Source organism: Galleria mellonella, unplaced genomic scaffold, assembly GCF_026898425.1.
Source record: "Galleria mellonella isolate WM207_F2 unplaced genomic scaffold, CSIRO_AGI_GalMel_v1 utg57, whole genome shotgun sequence".
Classification (NCBI taxonomy): domain Eukaryota; kingdom Metazoa; phylum Arthropoda; class Insecta; order Lepidoptera; family Pyralidae; genus Galleria; species Galleria mellonella.
Window position 1 is genome coordinate 396,430 of NW_026442119.1, and position 17,787 is coordinate 414,216.

The window sequence follows — 17,787 nt, forward strand, 5'->3', positions numbered from 1 at the left end:
TTACTACTTTATGAACCATCATAAACCAAAATAATAATAATTTTGACTTTAATCAATTAGAAAATTAGTTTATATCACAGATATATAATCATTATATTTGGCCTTTGCATAAATATCTAAATAGTGAAAATGGACAATGTTGAACTCTTTATTATGTAAGTAAATGAACTCGCTTTTTTACTTTTTAGATCAATAGGAAGTATATATAGTTATCTGAAAAATAGATACTTAATATATTTTTGCACTCAGATTATAGATATAAACATTGAATTGCAAACACATTATGAACAAAATTTATTAACAATTAACTGTGAACTAGTGGAACAAAGTTTTTTAAGTAAATAATAATCTAATGAGCATCTGGCAAGTTATTATTGCGCGAGATTTGTTTATGTTGTATGTATAATTAAAGAATTTATGAAAAGTACAACCGTTTGTACGTAATAAAATAAATTATGTTATATAGTCTGCAATCCGAACCCCCCTCCCCCAATTAGAGGATTATAGTTTCATTTCCCTACACTGGATGTGTCAAGTCACTTCTTCAAAATGAGACGGCGCACAACGCCATACTAAGAAAAGTGAAACGGACTTGGAGAAATTAGTGTCATTTTTAGGACATGTGCATATTCTTTTATAAGTATGTAAATGTACTATAATATAAGAATAAGTATAAGAAAACCATTAAATTATGAGTAAGCAATAGCTCAAGTAATTAGAAAAATAATATAACTTTTGACCTGCCACTGAAAATCTTCTCTGTAACGTTGTACGTAATAAAACATTTAATTATAAAATAATATTATTAGTCTCCCGCAAAACTTCATGCATCAGTAAGCAATAGGGCTCTTAGTCTCCATTAGGTATTGTGATTGATTGCAATTTGTGTTGGAATGAACACATTAATGGGGTAAATAAATGGCTATGTTTTTCATTTCAATCTTTTAAATGACTCCAAAATTTCTTAAAATTTGAGACAAGGATTACTTTGGCACAAGCCTTATTATTACCTCTTCTTGATTACGCTGCATCCTATCTTGATGTTGCTGATGAGCTTTTGTACAAATTAGAAAGATTACAAAATATATGTATACGTTTTATTTATAGTTTGTGTAAATACGAGTATGCTTATAGAACACAATTGAAATGGCTACCAATTCAAAGGCGACGAGATTTTCATATAATGTCGTTTTTATATTTCGTTCTTCTTCTATTATATAGGATAGGATAGAGAAGATGGGTATCCATTTCTCTATCCTATCTTCGGGAACGATTTGATTTCGTAGTTCCCCATGATGTATTCTCTCGTTCGATGAAGTCTCTTACTCTCAAAATTCCTTCTCACACGTCTACGCGCTATAGCGGATGTGAGTCAATCTCTAAAAAATAAAAACTTAAGTTTGTCTAATTCTTTTTGTCGGCAATTCGAAAATTGTCACAATATTTTAGACCGCTCTACCCGCTGACATTGATACTTCTTTGCACTTTGGATTTCGTGGAAAAGAACTCTTTTAGAGTTTAGTTCGCCTTTGTACATTTACTTACCTTTATCATATTTTTTGTATTATCACTGTGTATAATAAAACACAAGTAAAATAAAATAAATAAATAATATTATAAATGTGAAAGTGAGTTTGTTCGTTTGTTTGTTTTTTACATTATATCGTCTTAAGAGCTTAGTGTACATGTACTATATGGAATGTAGAAGGATACCTTAGGTTATTTTTTATCTTGGTCACGCAGATGAAATCGTGGGTAAAAGCTAGTAATTTATAAAATTAATCGAGGCCAAGTTATTAAATGTGTAGTAGGTATTTTTTATTGTTTCAGTATTAGTCATGGGCTCTTTAGACTATCAAGTATACTATATTGCCTTTTGTTCGTAAGACAAAGACGGAATAGCTCCATTTAATTTAACGAAATGAGCGACGATAGATACGTGATGAATTTCAGTTAATCGTTTACGAAGGGCTAAGTTTCTGAACGTCTTTAATTTTTTTTTTCAAAGAAATTGTCAAAGTTACAATTGGTACTTCTACGATATTTATTAAAACCAAAAATAAAATGTTTACACGTGTTGTATTTTAATATTTGTATAAATTGTCCGTTTTGATTCGTAATTTTTTACATCGTATAAAATAAAATGGTTAGTTGTTATTATTTGGATATATCTGTATTGATTATAAAGTTATAAGCCTCTAAACTAAGATCCGGATCGTGGACAATACAACACCAACTTTAGAGCTGAAATACTAGGAATTCGGCCCGACATAATTTATTTTGCTTCGTACAAAGGGCTTTACTTTTCATAAATTCTGTAATCATACATACAATGTAAACAAATCTTGCGCAATATAGCGCAAGTTATACCGGATTGTGTTTATTACATTGATATTTATTTAAAAAACTTTGTTCCACTAGTCTACAGTGAATTATTACTAAATTGTGTAAATTGTTCTTAGGTAACTGTACATACTTCCTAATGATCTGAAAAATAAAGAAGCCAGTTTATTCACTTACGTAAAAGAGAACACTTAGTTTGTAATTCTCATATATGATCAATGCTTGAAAATACCATGGGTGGAAGTCTGTTCTTGCTCTTATTTCTATCTATAAGCATTGGTTCACTTTCTTATTTATAAAAACATTTGACCTGTTTAATTAATTTCATTTCAGCTTTTTTTCTTTTCTCTATTTTTACTTGACTCAATTAATATATAATCTTAACATGTACAATATTTAGTCCATTATCATTGTCTTGAAAAGATTGCTTTCAGTAATAATATCTTCTTACTGTACTTATACAACTTTTTTTTATGCAACTTAGAATGGCAAAGAAGCTGATGGCCCACCTGATGGAAAGTGGTGACCATTGTGTATAGATATGAGCAGTACCATGGACATAAGAGAGTATACCATTTCACCAATGATACCCCCCCATACAACTGTATCTATACTGTATATTTATTAAATTTCTTGCTTATTTCCTAAGATTGTATAATGCAAATAAATTCATTCATTCATAAACATATTTTTAATTCAAATATTTATTTTAACCACTCTTATTTTTATTAAAGTTTAAATTGTTTACTAATTGTGATCTGTATAGAAAAAACAATTTTATTATTAAGTTTGTCAGTTGGTCTGTCTATCTTGTATATCATCATTTTTAATATTTTTTTTTTTTAATTTAACTCACTCATAATCTTATTTTCTGATATTGCTCACAACTTAGATTACATGTTTATTTTTATTATTTACTTAAATTTCTTACACTGTATAATTATGTTAAAGTGAATGCTGTGAATACCTATAATAGGCATGCGCATTAATATTGTATTGTATTTAATGTTGTTATACCTATATGTTATAATGCAATATGCTGTTGGTGTTCCTTAAATAAATAAATAAATCATCTGAAAAATATTTGTAGCATCCATATTATTTTCTTGTGTAATTAATATTATTTAGATAAAGAAATTGATATTGAAAACTAAATTTATCATGATAAATATTTTAATTAAATACTTTAATGTAATATTAATTAAAGTATTTATATCATTATATTAATTTTTATTTAAGTGAAATTTTAATACTTAATTTATAATAAAATTAATATATTTTTTTAACTTATGGAGTTAATCTTTTTTTTTTATTATTTATGTTACATAAAGTTGAAGATGAATGAGAAAACACTTTTGTCTCTAATTAATTTAAAGAAATTTGAGTTAACATAACCTGTTTGATATTATAACTTTGTATTTCATTATATTTAGTTTTTTAGTTTTCTTTTTTTTTATTCAACTAATTGCATCTTAGCATAAAGATATAATGTTAATAAATATTCTATTTTAATATAAAAATTAATAATATATATTTTTTGTATTCAGAATACAAAACGTAATTAAAATAAATAAATTAGTGCTTTAAATCTCTGAAATATCCTATAGGTCTTAAAGCATAAGTGCTGTACTTTCAAATCATCAGGTGCCCACTTGAAGGTTAATGTAAATTTATTATTTTCAGGATGTCCTTTCACGTCCAGCCGAGGAATTCACCAATGACGAGACAGTGGAGCACTTGTGGGCTGCTAGAGCAATGGAACATAGTGACATTTATTTTAATGTAATACTCACTGTTATTTCTATGCTGACAATATTGTATAGCCATGATTGCTATTGATCATAAGATCACCCAAAAGATATTGCTATTTAGGATTCTTTGAAATGAAATGAAATTATTTTGCTAGAATATAGGTAGTTTTAGATGAAAGAGGTTTACATTTCCCATATACATTCTGCTTCTATGTTGGCGTGCAAATTATTAACAATGTCAGAAATTTGCATCTATTCTATACTATATTTCTTTTCATTAGTCATATAAATCAATACATACATAATGTATTACATACATACATATCTGTCACGCCTGTCTCCCATTAGGGTAGGCAGAAACAATGAAAATAATTTATTACAATAAACAGAAAATACATTACATCTTTTAGTATAGGTTGTCAAGTACATTTGTTAGTAAAATATTCATTAATGTTATAAAAACTATTAAACTCTGATGGGGCACTAGTCAGTGATAATAGGACGAATCCAGGTCACTTGATCCATCGTGACCTTTCCCCTACGCTATTAAAGAATTAGACCACCCATTATTTCCTTATAGTGCTTGTTTTTTTTTTATATTTTTTGATATAGTTTTTATTCATTAATTCAAATTACAGGTTCTATGTTCAGTGGACACAAGATGGCTTCGATTGACACCGCACGACGATCTCATACATACACATTTCAGACAAGACTTCCCCGATCTAAATGTCTCGTACATCAAAGAGGACGAAATAAAAAATAATATGAACAAAGCAAAATGGCGGGCGTTCTGTGAGAAATTCAAAACCATTGTGGAGGATTACAGTTTTGGTACGCTAATGAGAGCGGACACGAAGGGTGATTACTCGGAACAAAATACGATATTAGTGCCTCGAGTACAGTTCTACGCGATAGAAATAGCAAGAAACAAGGAAGGTCTGAATAATGAAGTGAAGAAGCGGTACAAATGTGCCTCCAAAGCGAACATGGCAGCTCAGGGACATAAAGCTGAAGTAGTTGTATAACAACATATTATTAAATGATAATAATGCATAAACCTGCCAGTAATATAATCACTAATAATAATTAGTCAGTATATATAAATTTATAAAAATTTGCTACATCACCTACTCCATAATTTGTCAGTTCTTAATCTGCAATAACTAGAAATAAATAAATTAAGAGACTCAAGGCTACAAGATAGTCGGCAGTAAGCCTGTTCTCATACTCTTAAATGCAAGGATAAGTTGAGAAAAATAATAATGATACAATTATACGAGGTTTGTCCGGAAAGTACGTATAAAAGTTTTTTAAAAATTTTATTTTACAATTATTCAGGTAAATCAATTTTATCCCCTTCAAAGTACTCCCCCTGTGACATAATGCACTTGTGCCAACGCCGTTTCCACTGTGAGAAGGCTCCTTGAAAGTCCTCTGGTTGTAGGTTTCTCAGCTGCCCCGTCGTAGCTTTTTTTATCTCATTTATGTCCCCCAAATGCCGCCCCCGAAGTACCAATTTGGTTTTTGGGAACAAGAAGAAGTCACACGGGGCCAAATCCGGCGAATAGGGGGGTGTTCGGTCACCGTAATGGAATTTTTACTCAAAAACTCACGGACAACAAGAGAGGTGTGGGCAGGGGCATTGTCGTGGTGAAGAATCCAACGCCCCTCTCGCGCCAATTCTGGACGAACTCGTGCCACACGAGCTTTGAGGCGTCTGAGCACATCGACGTAGAATTTTCCATCAACTGTCTGGCCTGGAGGGACGAATTCTTGATGGACAATCCCCCGAACATCGAAAAAAACAATCAACATTGTCTCGGCCCTCTCTGAATCTTTTTAGCCACTTGTGGACGGTTGGTTCCTTCACAGCATCATCCCCATAAACTGTTCTGAGATCGGCAAAAATTTCACGGCCATTCTTGCCGAGTTTCGAGAGAAACTTGATTACGACGCGCTGCTCTTCAACGGAAGCGGGCTCCATGCCGACGGGGTTTCGTTAAGAGGTAACTTCACAGATGGCGTGACAAGTCAGTTCGCACCGCACGGCGGTCAGACCAGAACTGAAGCATTGTTAGGGACATAAGGAAGGGGTCCTGCGCTTACCTGGCCTCCCCACTCCTCTTTCTCGCATTCCAGAACACTTTTATACGAACTTTCCGGACAGACCTCGTATACATTGGTGTAGCTGAGGACTGAGAGTAAAGATGAAAATTCTTTGTCAGTTAGTATTTCAATGCTTTTAATTTGGCACCATGGAACGTTACTGTAGTCAGGAGCTTTAGTGAGGCCTGGAGCTCTTCCACACCACGGGACCTGCAAGTGTCAGCTATATCTCTGAATATAAATTAGTTTTATGAGCCAACTACAATACATTTGCTGAGAACGCTGTCAATTGTTGAACATGAGTGTAAATGCATCACATGAGACAGTCTAACTACCAAATAAACACGACGCAAGTGAGTGTAATAAGAGATTAGAAAAAGGTTTCTTTTTCTCACCAAATAGTATATTCCTTTTTAAAAGGCCGGCAGCACACCTGTAATGCCACTGGTGTTGTGGGTGATCATGGGCGGCGGTAGTCACCATCAGGTGAGCCGTTTGCCCCCTATATATATATATATATATTCAGCTAGCAATCTCAGCAAATGTGTAGTGCCCTTTATCTATTACATTTTATATAACAACACAGCTATGTAATATTAAGTGCAGTGTGCAGTGAAATTTGCAGTTTTGCGACATACTTATCATTGATAGTTGAGAAGAAGACTCATTAGAATTGTTAATCAGCCTGATAGACTTAGCAATAATTAGATTCATGTATACCAATCTCATATATCAAGATATTCATTAGAGTAAGTTAAATTCGAAAGTCTTAGTGGGTTATTTTGCCGCTTTGGGCAGAAATATTTGCCGCCCTTATAATGAATGAGCATTCTAAGTGACTTCATTTCCAGCTGACGTCCCCTGAATCGGACCCCAGCAGGGCCTGATCTAGGGAGTGACCAATTACGACTTTCGTTAACTATGGCCTAAAAAATAATCGAATTTGGCTATGGTTGTAAAGGTGCACTTACATGGGTAATTTAATTCCGCTAATTATCAGTCCCCTTGGACAAGGTACAAATGTATACATCGTACAAATGAATAAATTGTACAAAATAAAAATACAAAAGAAAAAATTGTACAGTCTCACATGAGAAAGGACAAGACCATGTCGTTATCTTATTCTATTATATAAACTCGCTAGCGATAATGATTCTATCAATAGACTCGTTTGTATTTTGTCTACAGGGGGATACAGTAGGATAACGAATGGTAATATTTTTATTACCGCAGAGCGGGGCCGATTCTGAGTCGCTATTCTCTAAACCTGTCTTTAAAATTTATATTTAATAGTTTTGTAAAAGTAATATTTTATGATATAAATTTTAAACTTTCAACGCGAAAGTTTACGCATATTTTAAATACATACTCGGTCACTTCAGTCCTGTCGTGACCACGACGTGGTGCAATCCACGTCGAAACGTCGGTAATACAGAAGCACGTATGTAGGTACTATTTATCTGCAAAGGGTTTTTTATCGCGTTATGTTAAATATGATATAAATGTTGACTTAAATAATAAAAAACTAAAGTTTGATTTTTAGAGAATGGCATCTCAGTATCGACTCCGAAGTCTTGTGTACTGGTGGTTATCTGCATTCCTTAAATACGGGTCTCGAGTGTATAGTACCTTTTTCTTGGGCATTCTGCGAAGGCTTACAGCCTTTACGTCTGTAATTTTAACCTGTGAGACCAAGCCGTCACGTAGATGGAGACTGCAGTCCTAGCAGAACCTCGCTCTGCGAATGTGCCTAGATGCTGGTCGATATGTCAGGAACATTATTATCTCACGCGACTTATGGGTTGCAAAGGTGGAGAAATTTGTCGACCGTTTGCACGCACGCTCCCTTGACGTGTACCATGCAGGTCGCGATATTTTATATTTATTATTCCCCATAGATGGCGCTTTGTAATAGTGCAGGCTGGGCCCCCTGCGCCTAAATAAACGACGCAATGGCGGTAAGCCACCGCAGTATTGCCCGGGTCTTTAAAACCACAAAAAAATTTTTAACTCGAGGTCTGTACCTGCACCTCGTAGGGGGTAGTAGATGATCCAATTGTCGGATTAAGCATATACCGTTCTAAAATGCCATCAGCAGAGGGAAAAATGTAGAACGCTTCACGATTTTACGTATCAAATTTGCACAGAGATCATACTAGGTTGATGGGTCAGGGGGTTGGAGGGTTGGCCTTTTAAAAGGCGTAAATGTATTCTAATGAAAGTTCCACTTCTAATTCTGGGGTGAGTATCAAACAATTGTGGCATGCCTCCTCTCCCTAAATACGCCTGTCTGTATTGTTCCTATTTTAGTGTACATACTACCGGAGCAATCACCGATGCCTCGATCTACTAATCCATTACATCTGGCAAAGAAAGCCTTGGTTAATGTTGGTTCGCCTTAAGCCTCGTTTATATGTTAAACAAGACTATTCTAAATAATAATGAGAACGCATGAGGTGCTCAATTACTCATACATTTTATATCAATAAATTTTTTTAAGTACCTTCGCATTTTTTTCTTTTATCCCAATATTTTATATATAATACACGTTTGAAACTTCTACGAGAACAAAATTGTGTACATACATTGAAACTAGAGGGAGATTTTGTACAAAAGTCGTGTTTGGGCACCTCTTTTCCAGTCGTATCTCTAACGTGAAGCAGTTGTTTTTGCAAAGCTTTGTTTCTGTTTGAAGGGTGGGACATAGGCGTGAATTTATAGGGTACAGAGGAATAACACCGGTGCCCTCAGGAATGGCAACGCATGGGGGGGTATCATGGGCGAAACAGTATACCCTGTTATGTCCATGGTACTATTCATGTCTATAGGCGACGGTTACTACTTTCCATCAGGTGGACTATTAGCTTGTTTGCCATGCTAAGTTGCATAAAAAAAAGAAGCCGCGATAAACAGACTTTAAATTATGAGTAGTTTTACAAGAAATTGAATTACAATTCATCAGTATACACGGTGGCACGATAATAGAGGACGGAAGTATTTTTTTATTGACGGAAAATGAAATGATAGCCTTGTCAACGCTATCGGTATGCTCTGGCGGACGACCAGTAAGAGAAGACAGGTGAGAATGGAGGTGGGTCAGCAATATAGCCTGTTAGGTCGACTTCCACGCGGTTCCCCCGGAAACCGTTGTTTGAATTCCAGATATATTCATCACAAGTTTTTTTTAATGGATTATAATGGAATGGTAACCCAACCCGCGCTATCGGTATACACCAGCGGGGCACCAGTGAAGGATGAAGTAGGTCAGTTAGCCCATCGCGACGAATTCAACAAGAATTGTTCACGATGGTTTCCAGGGGAACCACGTGGAGGTCGACTTAATAAGGCATATCGCTAGCAATGGGGTTGTCGAACTCCATTGCTAACAATCCCTTTCCTCCCTCATCACAATGGGTTAACTGATCTGCCTTTTCATTATCATCTATCATCCTTTACTGTTGCCCTGCCAGAGTATACCGTTAGGGTAGGCGGGGTTACCATTCCATTAGAAAAAACCTAGCAACCCCAATCCCCTTATGGGAAAAGCTTATGTTCAGCAGTGGACAGTTAACTAACCAAAATGGTACCAGGGGGAACCGCATGGAGGACGGTTTGATACAATATATTGCTAGCAATAGTGTTATTAGATCTTTATTACTAACAATACCTTTCCTCCCTAGCTGATAAGTGGTGTATCTGTTTGCCATATCAGCGGTATATAAATTGTATCCCTAGCCAATATTCTTGTATATATAGAATGCAAAAAGAAAAACAGAATTGCTTTTTATGTTTTTATTTATCTTAAAATCTACGGGTTCACGAGGTCTCCATCGCTGTGGCGGTCTCCTCAGTGTATTTACCCTTGTCCTTGCCGAGGGCCGCGAGTCTGCCCTTCGCTCTGCGGTCCAGGATGGCTTTTCGGTCCTTGTTCATCTTTAATTTGACGATTACGCACTGAAAAAAGTTCCAGATTTTAGACTATGTTCATATTCGATATTATTATTAGATAATGAATTTTATTATTAAATCAGAGCCATGGAAGTGTCTCAGCAGTAGCCATGTCCATTCAAACTTCAGCCGTCAGTTGTTACATTGGGCGTCCATAAGAAATGAAGGCATAGTCTAAGTATTAAAGTTATCATCACATTTGAAGAACAAGACTGCAGTATCTAAATTATCGACATGTTAATTAAACAACAGCCAAAAGTGTAATGTATTCAAAATTCATATAATTATGTGTTTCTTCTTTCCAAATTCTAAATGCCTGAACTAATTATAGTGTAATTATTATAATGAATAAATGAAATAAAAAAAAAACTTGAATATATGGAGTATTATTAGAATTCTTGTATCAACCCACATGATACTGTTTATTTCTCATTATTATATACACTAATGGATTTGGTTAATTTTTACTTGGAATGTAGTAGTTTTTCATGTTATAAAAATAAACAAGAGTTACGGTATCAAATAAAAAATATTAATGTGGAAAGTAAACTTATCAAATAGGCCAGTCAAAAGTATATTTTCAGCTTTTATTTGAAAATAAAAACTGAATAAAACAATATTTAAAAAATAGTGAATGGGAGTATAAAATAATTATTTTAATAATATACAGAAGTATATTTTGTGATATCCATGTATGGTAGTGATAATGTATTAAAAGCTAGTGTATCAATATATGTAACAGTTACCACTTTGTATTAGGTGACTCATGGTGCTTATTTGCAGTCTTTTTAAATAAAATAAGTAGCCTAATTTAATTTTTTTTTATAAGATGTAAATAGTTTTAAATATTGCTGAATAATACTTCTTAAGTGATTTTGTATTGCTGTATAATGGCAATCATAGAATAAATTGTCAATGAAAATATCTTTACAAATTTAGTATTTGGTACTAAAGATTGCAATGTCTTAAAGTATAAATAGAGATTGCAGTTTTTTTGCAAATATATAAACTGACCAAGTATAAAAATAGCAAAATGTAAAACCTGCCCTATTCAATAATAATATATTCTATATGGATTTAAAAATAAACTGCCATAATATATTAAAGATATAAATAATACAGATATATTCGAAGAAGAATTTAAGAAATTGTTTTTGCATAAAGCCTAAGACTATTATATCATTAAGGAATACATGACTGAGAATTTAAAAGATTAAAAAAATTATAAATATAAAATACCTAATGTATTTTGATTATTAAGTTCAAGTTTTGATAGTAGTAAATAGAATTGACATAATTATTATTGTATTTGTTATTGTTAAATATTATAATTTAAGGGACATTATGTAATACAAATATTTCAATGACCAATGATGGTAAAACATAGCTCTCTACACATTATAAAACATCAAATTTATAAAAATACCTGTTTATGCAAATAAATGATTGATTGATAAATGATTTGATCACACAAACTAAAGTCTGTAAAATTTCTAAGTACATGGAAAAATAAATAGTTCGAAACAATTCTGGTGTCTTACCTTTGAGGGATGGATGCCAACATATACACTGGCACCGTTGGCCTTTTCACGTTGAATCCTCTCAATGTACACTACAAACTTTTTACGGTACACTTGGACCACTTTGCCGACCTGCTGACCTTTGAAGTGACCACGGACAACCTGAGAATAATTTATTATATTATTTACTTAAGTAATTATACTGGTGTAAAATTCAATATAATAAACTATGGGATGCCTTATTTTTGAAATGGACAATGGGTAGGTTGAAATTATCTAATTAGTTGACAAATTTTAATAAATTAATAATTATAAAATTTGATATTTAATCATAGCATCAACATTTGTTAAGTGTATAATGTTGTACTAAATTTATAATTTTTATTTATTTTAGGATGATAATGGAACGGTAGCCCCATTTTATGTACAAGTTAAGCACATTTGAGGTCAATCATAAATTAATTTTATTTAACACTAAATACAATTTGCATATATAGTTTTTAAGGATTTTCACTTGTATTAGACAGTATAAAGGCAATTTAGAAGATGAATGCTTCAATATAGAAGAATGCTTCAGAACAATAAAATAAAGAAATGTAAGAATTTATGATTGATTTTGCAAGTCTGCATTATTAGCGTACTTATTACATACATAATTATTTATAGAACTAGTGATATGTATTATATCGAGAACATGTGACTACAAATAATATATAAGATTTTATAGAGGCAAAATAATCAGAGCCAATTTTTGAACCACGGCACTGACTAGCATGGCATGTTTCAGACTCACTAAAGAAAACCTTCAGCTCGTCCGTCACTAGCCAGCAATAGTCAGCAGTCTGTGAATGGTTTGTCTTCATCATTTTATTTTGCACTAAGATTACGATGTAAATTCAATTTATATGTTATTGTAAACATGTTTTACAAATATAATAGAAAACAATACAATAAAAACGTACCTGAACTTCATCATCTTTGCGGATTGGCATAGATTTTACATTGAATTTCTGCCTTAATTCCTTGGATAGAGGAGCTGACATAAGAACTCGCCTAATGTGTGAAGGGGCGCTGAAATGCCTCTTCCTGTTTTTCCTCCGGGAGGATGTGACGAGCTTATTGTACTTCATTCCGACGCTCTTCGCTGAAAATCCAAAATAACACGTTTTAATTGATACCACCAAATGTTTAGGTTATCGTCTCCCTATGCGTGCTAAACGTCAAAATGCCCCGGTGAACATTTTGATTATTAAGATTCGTGAAGTAGAAAATAATCATTGTTCGTAACGAGAAATATATCGTAAAAGTATACTTCTAAGATTTTAAAAGTAAAAATTGCAGTAATACTATGATTTTTAAAGATTAAACAACGTACCCTAAACAACACGGCAAAGAACCGAAATAAAAAAGAAAATTTAATATAGTGTTGTCATATGAATAAATAAATATATCTACCAACAAATATGTGTTACCTTTTTTATTTTTGTTTTAAATAATTTTATAGTTATGGCTGTTTTCTATTGCGAATATTATCACGACATGCAATTAAAACTAAAAGTAAAATCAGTTACACGAATAATAATGATTTAACATGTTTTCAATGCTGGCAACATTATACGAAATGTCTGTCTTATGCGTTTCTTCTAACGTAGAAAAAAATTCGTTAAGGGCGATATTTTTCAATATAATAAAAGTAGTTTTGACAATTTAACTATTTAAATTTGTTATGATTTAATAGCACCAAACAAATTATAATGTATCAAATCCTTTAGACAGAGTGTTAATTCTCTTTAATAGTAAACACTACACAAATACTAAGTACTACCATATTAAATTATTCATGGCTTTTCAGTTGTGTGCTATCAGCTGTTTTGTTATTCCAGGTTATATTATAAATGTTTTTTTGAGCCCTACGGAGACGATGGATTGGTACTCATATTTTGTTTGCAGACAAAATTCATATTTGTGTTAACCATGTAGATCCTTCCACAAGTGTACATTAACGTTATGGGATACAATTTTAGGGATTTTCTTATGAGAGGACTAAAATGTACGCTGTTTTTTCTTAATGGCTGATAATTCCACCTGATAACGGAATACAAACTTAGGGGATTAATTAAAAACGAGGATAAAAGCAGGTTAATTGATTTATTGTGACGAATTCATTAGGAATTAATCATAATGTTTCCAGGGGCTTCAAGGTGGGCGTTGACGTCCAAAAGAGGTGCTGAGGTCTAAGTGAGGCGTAAAGGGTCGTATTATATTCGACTATGCAATCTTTTAATGGGTGATAATGAAATAATAATATCATACGCTGGCAGGGCACCAGGAATAGATGAAGATAAAAGCAAGTCAATTAGTCCATCGTGGCAAATTTTACTAGGATTAGCCACGATGGTTTCTAGGGGTAATCGCGTGGAGGTCGACCTGATAAAGTATATTGCTAGCAATGGGGTACGGGGGTAGTTAGATCCCATTACTAACAATCCTTTGCCTATGGAGTGAACAGTGCGGATGTTCGTTGAACTTTTTTGTTATCGTCAAAGGAGGCTACGTTCAGAAAAACCAGATCACGGGCAGCTAGGAAAAATACATCGACTTTGGCTTTATTAGTAATTAAATATTTTTCTCCAAGAAATATGGATGAGAAAATGTTAAAAAATTTTCAATGTCTCATACTAAGTTGACAGATGGAAGTGTTGTGTTAGTATTTATGGGATAAATATCGCTCTTTGTCTATGTCTTCCTTAATACAGTGTACTTAAATTCTTTTAAGTACCCTGTATTAAAAAAATAAATTATATTTTTTAAAGGAACTTAGATACATATAAAATTTTTAAAGAAGAAAAGGTCTACTGATACTCTTATAATTATGTAAATCGAGAATTGGTCTCGTGGTCCGTTACAAACAACAACACAGTGTGCAAGGGTCCCGTAAAGCGACTATTTGACCGACACAATATTTAAATAAACCCATAAAAAATCCGACTTCAAATGTGACAAACTCAGTTGTTTTTATCTAAAAACCAAACTACTGATTCGATTTTGATAAAATTTGTAAGAAAACTATTAATCTGTAAATATATCTCTTTAGAACAAAAATAAATAAAAAATTTACGGGACTTATCTGTAATATTTTGTCAGAAAAAAAAAGAAAATTTTCTAAATCGGTTTACAATTGTCGGATTATGAGGAGACAAATATAAAAAAGAAAATACAACCGATTTGAGAATCACCTTCTTTTGGAAATCGACTGAAAAACTTTGTGTGGTCGATTTAAATTAATATAAAATAAAAATTTGTTCGAGTGGCGGCGGAAGGCTCACCCAACACCACAATAGACTTTAATATGTTTGGTGAATAGTAAATATCGTATGTCGAGTGTTCACCACAATAACCCATGGATCCATGGACCCATCGACCAGCTGAACTCCGACTCCTGGTGATTACAGTCATGGGTGTATTGATTTGCTGAGCACCGCCTCTTTAATCTATCATTCTATTGGGGGGGGGGGGGGGGAGAGAACGGATTGTTAGTAACGGAGATTAGTAATCTTACGCTCTTTTTTCTGGAAACTATCGTGATTGATTTATTATTTAATATTTATTACCCCGCCAGTACTATTCTATTATAAAAAAATCGATCATATGGATCTATATGGTGTATTAAAAAAAAATCTATCATATGGATCTATATGGTGTGCACGGGATAGTTCGATGACTGTATAGAATCCTGTAATAATATTTACAGGATTCAATATCCCATACACTACACAATGTAATGCGGAAGTTTGTATGGATGGATGGATGTTTGTTACTCTTTCACGCAAAAACTATTGAACGGATTTAAATGAAATTTGGTATACAGATAGGTTATACCCTAACATAGCACATAGGATACTTTATGTACTGATACACTCACCACTTCTAGTCATCTGTAGGAGTTGTAAGGGATTCCTACAGGAGACGGTAAACTTGATTTACAACCCTAGATGATCTGACCGTAGACGTGTGGTCCTAGCATAAATTGGGTCACCCCCTCCTTTCCTGTGTGTGTCGTAAAAGGTGACTAAGGGAACTTACTGGTCGAAGGATGGGCAGCAGCATCTCTCTTATAACATCTAAAAGCCTAACTTCGGCTGCCTACCCGCCTGCCCAGCGGGGCAACTATTGGCAAATTTCACTTTGTGGGGAAGGCTTATGTTCAGCAGTGGACAGTTAATGGTTAAAATGAAAAAAAAAAATGACTTGACCAGCGTGGCGATAAGCAGCTTTAATTAAGATTCCCTCTTTTGCCATATTTGCAAGACCCATACCTGGTCAGAGGTAGAGGGGTTGTTACGCTCTAGTATCTATTCCGTGGAGGTTACTTGCATGATGATGAAATCCACTACTGGATACAGGTTCTTCCCATATGAAGAGGACAGAGTCTACCAGAGGGAGACTTTGTACAAAAGTCGATTGCTTGGGTACCTTTGTCCCATTAGTGTTTTAACCGTGAAGCAGCTGTTTTTGCATGCCTGTGTTTCGGTTTGAAGGGTGGGATATGGCGTGAATTTACTAAGTACAGAGGAATAACACCTGAGTCCTCAGGAATGGCAACGCATAAGGGGTATCATGGGCGAAACAGTATACTCTGTTATGTCCATGGTACTGCTCATGTCTATAGACGACGGTTACATTTTTCATCAGGTGGGCCATCATCATGTTTGCCACTCTAAGTTGTATAAAAAAAAGACATTTGCCTGTTATTACTGTGGAATACAGGTCACATATTTATAGTTTTAATATAATTATTTGCCAAATTCGAAAAACACATCTTTCTATTGTTTCCTTTGGGCTTTTCTTTACGGTTCAAGTGTTCTAAGTTCTTAAGGGGAAAGCGATTGTAGGATCAGATCGACCTCCAAGCGGTTTTGCATTGAAACCATCTTGGTTAATTCTTTATGAATTTACCATTATGGGCTCATTCATCTGTTTCATTCTTATCTATCATCTTACTGGTGCCCCACCGGCGTATACCGATAGCACAGGCTGGGTTATCATTATGACATTTTTTTTTGATGGATGAAAATGTTATGGTAGCACCGCCTGCGCTAACGGGATACGCTGATGGAGCACCAGTAAAGGGTTATAGACGAGAATTAAAACAGGCCAGTTAGCCCATCATGATGATTTCATCAGGAATTAACCATGATAGTTTCCAGGGAGAATCGCGAGGAGGTCGACCTGGTTAGGTATATTGCTAGCAATAGGATTCTCAGTCTCCATTACTAACAATCCCTTTTCCCCATTATGAGATATTAAAAACAAATTACCACGCTAGCTAGTAGACTAGTAGGTTGTGGGGGGGGGGGGGGGATAATAGATTTAAAAAAAATGGGGATTAGTACTCTCATTGTTAGCAATACACCTTATCAGGTCGACTACCTGCGGTTCCTTCTGGAAACTGTCGTGTTCTATTCCAAGTGAATTTATCACGATAGGCTAACTGACCTGCTTTTTCATTCTCACCTACCATCCCTCCCAGGTGCCCCACCAGCATATACCGTTAGCGCAGGTGGGGTTATCATTTCATTATCATCCATTTAAAAAAAATACGTAGTGTGGCAATCGCTTTTCGGCCTTTTGGCTAAGATCAAAGTGTAGTAGGTAGTGTGGGAAGGCTCTCATATTTATTGTGTTTTATGCCCTTAGTTTCGTATTACGATTTAGTAAGGAGTAAAGGGAGTGATGACCCATTGTATTCGTACCTCGTCACTGCACGAATATAAATTAGAAAGTACCTAAGCAATGTTACAACAATTAAGCTTATAATAATCCTTTCAATACCTATTCTATCTTTATGTTCCATAATTAAATTTTTCCAACATTTCATCGTAGGGTTTCCCCGAATCGTTAATCCCCAAAGAAGTCGCAGCTCGACGATTACTCGCGAGACATAATGTAATATCGTTACATTCAGACGGAGATCACACGGATCGTGTTTACCGTATCGGTGGCTATCAGTTTACCTACGACCTTGTGACCTCCGAGTCTGCATGCCCAACCCGGCAGGATGCGTGGACCAAAACAGAGGGAGCTGGCATCGGTAACGCATGTCCGAGCCTGCGCAA

The 17,787-nt window shown here is 34.3% G+C and overlaps 2 protein-coding genes across 2 annotated transcripts; one reads left to right on the forward strand and one right to left on the reverse strand.

The window, feature by feature from the left end:
• Positions 1-1,988: 1,988 nt before the first annotated feature.
• LOC113509764 (protein PBDC1) lies at positions 1,989-8,705 on the forward strand. Its single transcript, XM_026893176.3, has 3 exons — positions 1,989-2,146; positions 4,027-4,125; positions 4,733-8,705. The coding sequence occupies exons 1-3, from the start codon at positions 2,144-2,146 to the stop codon at positions 5,120-5,122; spliced, it is 492 nt and encodes a 163-aa protein (XP_026748977.1). The 5' UTR covers positions 1,989-2,143; the 3' UTR covers positions 5,123-8,705.
• A 1,275-nt stretch (positions 8,706-9,980) lies between these two features.
• On the reverse strand, positions 9,981-13,157 carry LOC113509617 (60S ribosomal protein L26). Its single transcript, XM_026892978.3, has 4 exons — positions 13,047-13,157; positions 12,634-12,815; positions 11,693-11,833; positions 9,981-10,157 (listed from the first exon to the last, which is right to left on the reverse strand). The coding sequence occupies exons 2-4, from the start codon at positions 12,799-12,801 to the stop codon at positions 10,020-10,022; spliced, it is 447 nt and encodes a 148-aa protein (XP_026748779.1). The 5' UTR covers positions 12,802-12,815; positions 13,047-13,157; the 3' UTR covers positions 9,981-10,019.
• Positions 13,158-17,787: the final 4,630 nt, after the last annotated feature.

Excerpts from the sequence above, each read along its gene's own strand:
- LOC113509764 (XM_026893176.3), top strand. Across the intron at positions 4,126-4,732 it reads ATAGTGACATTTATTTTAAT|GTTCTATGTTCAGTGGACAC; the intron begins GTAATACTCACT and ends TTCAAATTACAG.
- LOC113509617 (XM_026892978.3), bottom strand. The coding sequence starts at position 12,801 with ATGAAGTACAATAAGCTCGTCACATCCTCCCGGAGGAAAAACAGGAAG. Across the intron at positions 11,834-12,633 it reads GCAAAGATGATGAAGTTCAG|GTTGTCCGTGGTCACTTCAA; the intron begins GTACGTTTTTAT and ends AATTATTCTCAG. Across the intron at positions 10,158-11,692 it reads TTGGCATCCATCCCTCAAAG|TGCGTAATCGTCAAATTAAA; the intron begins GTAAGACACCAG and ends AACTTTTTTCAG.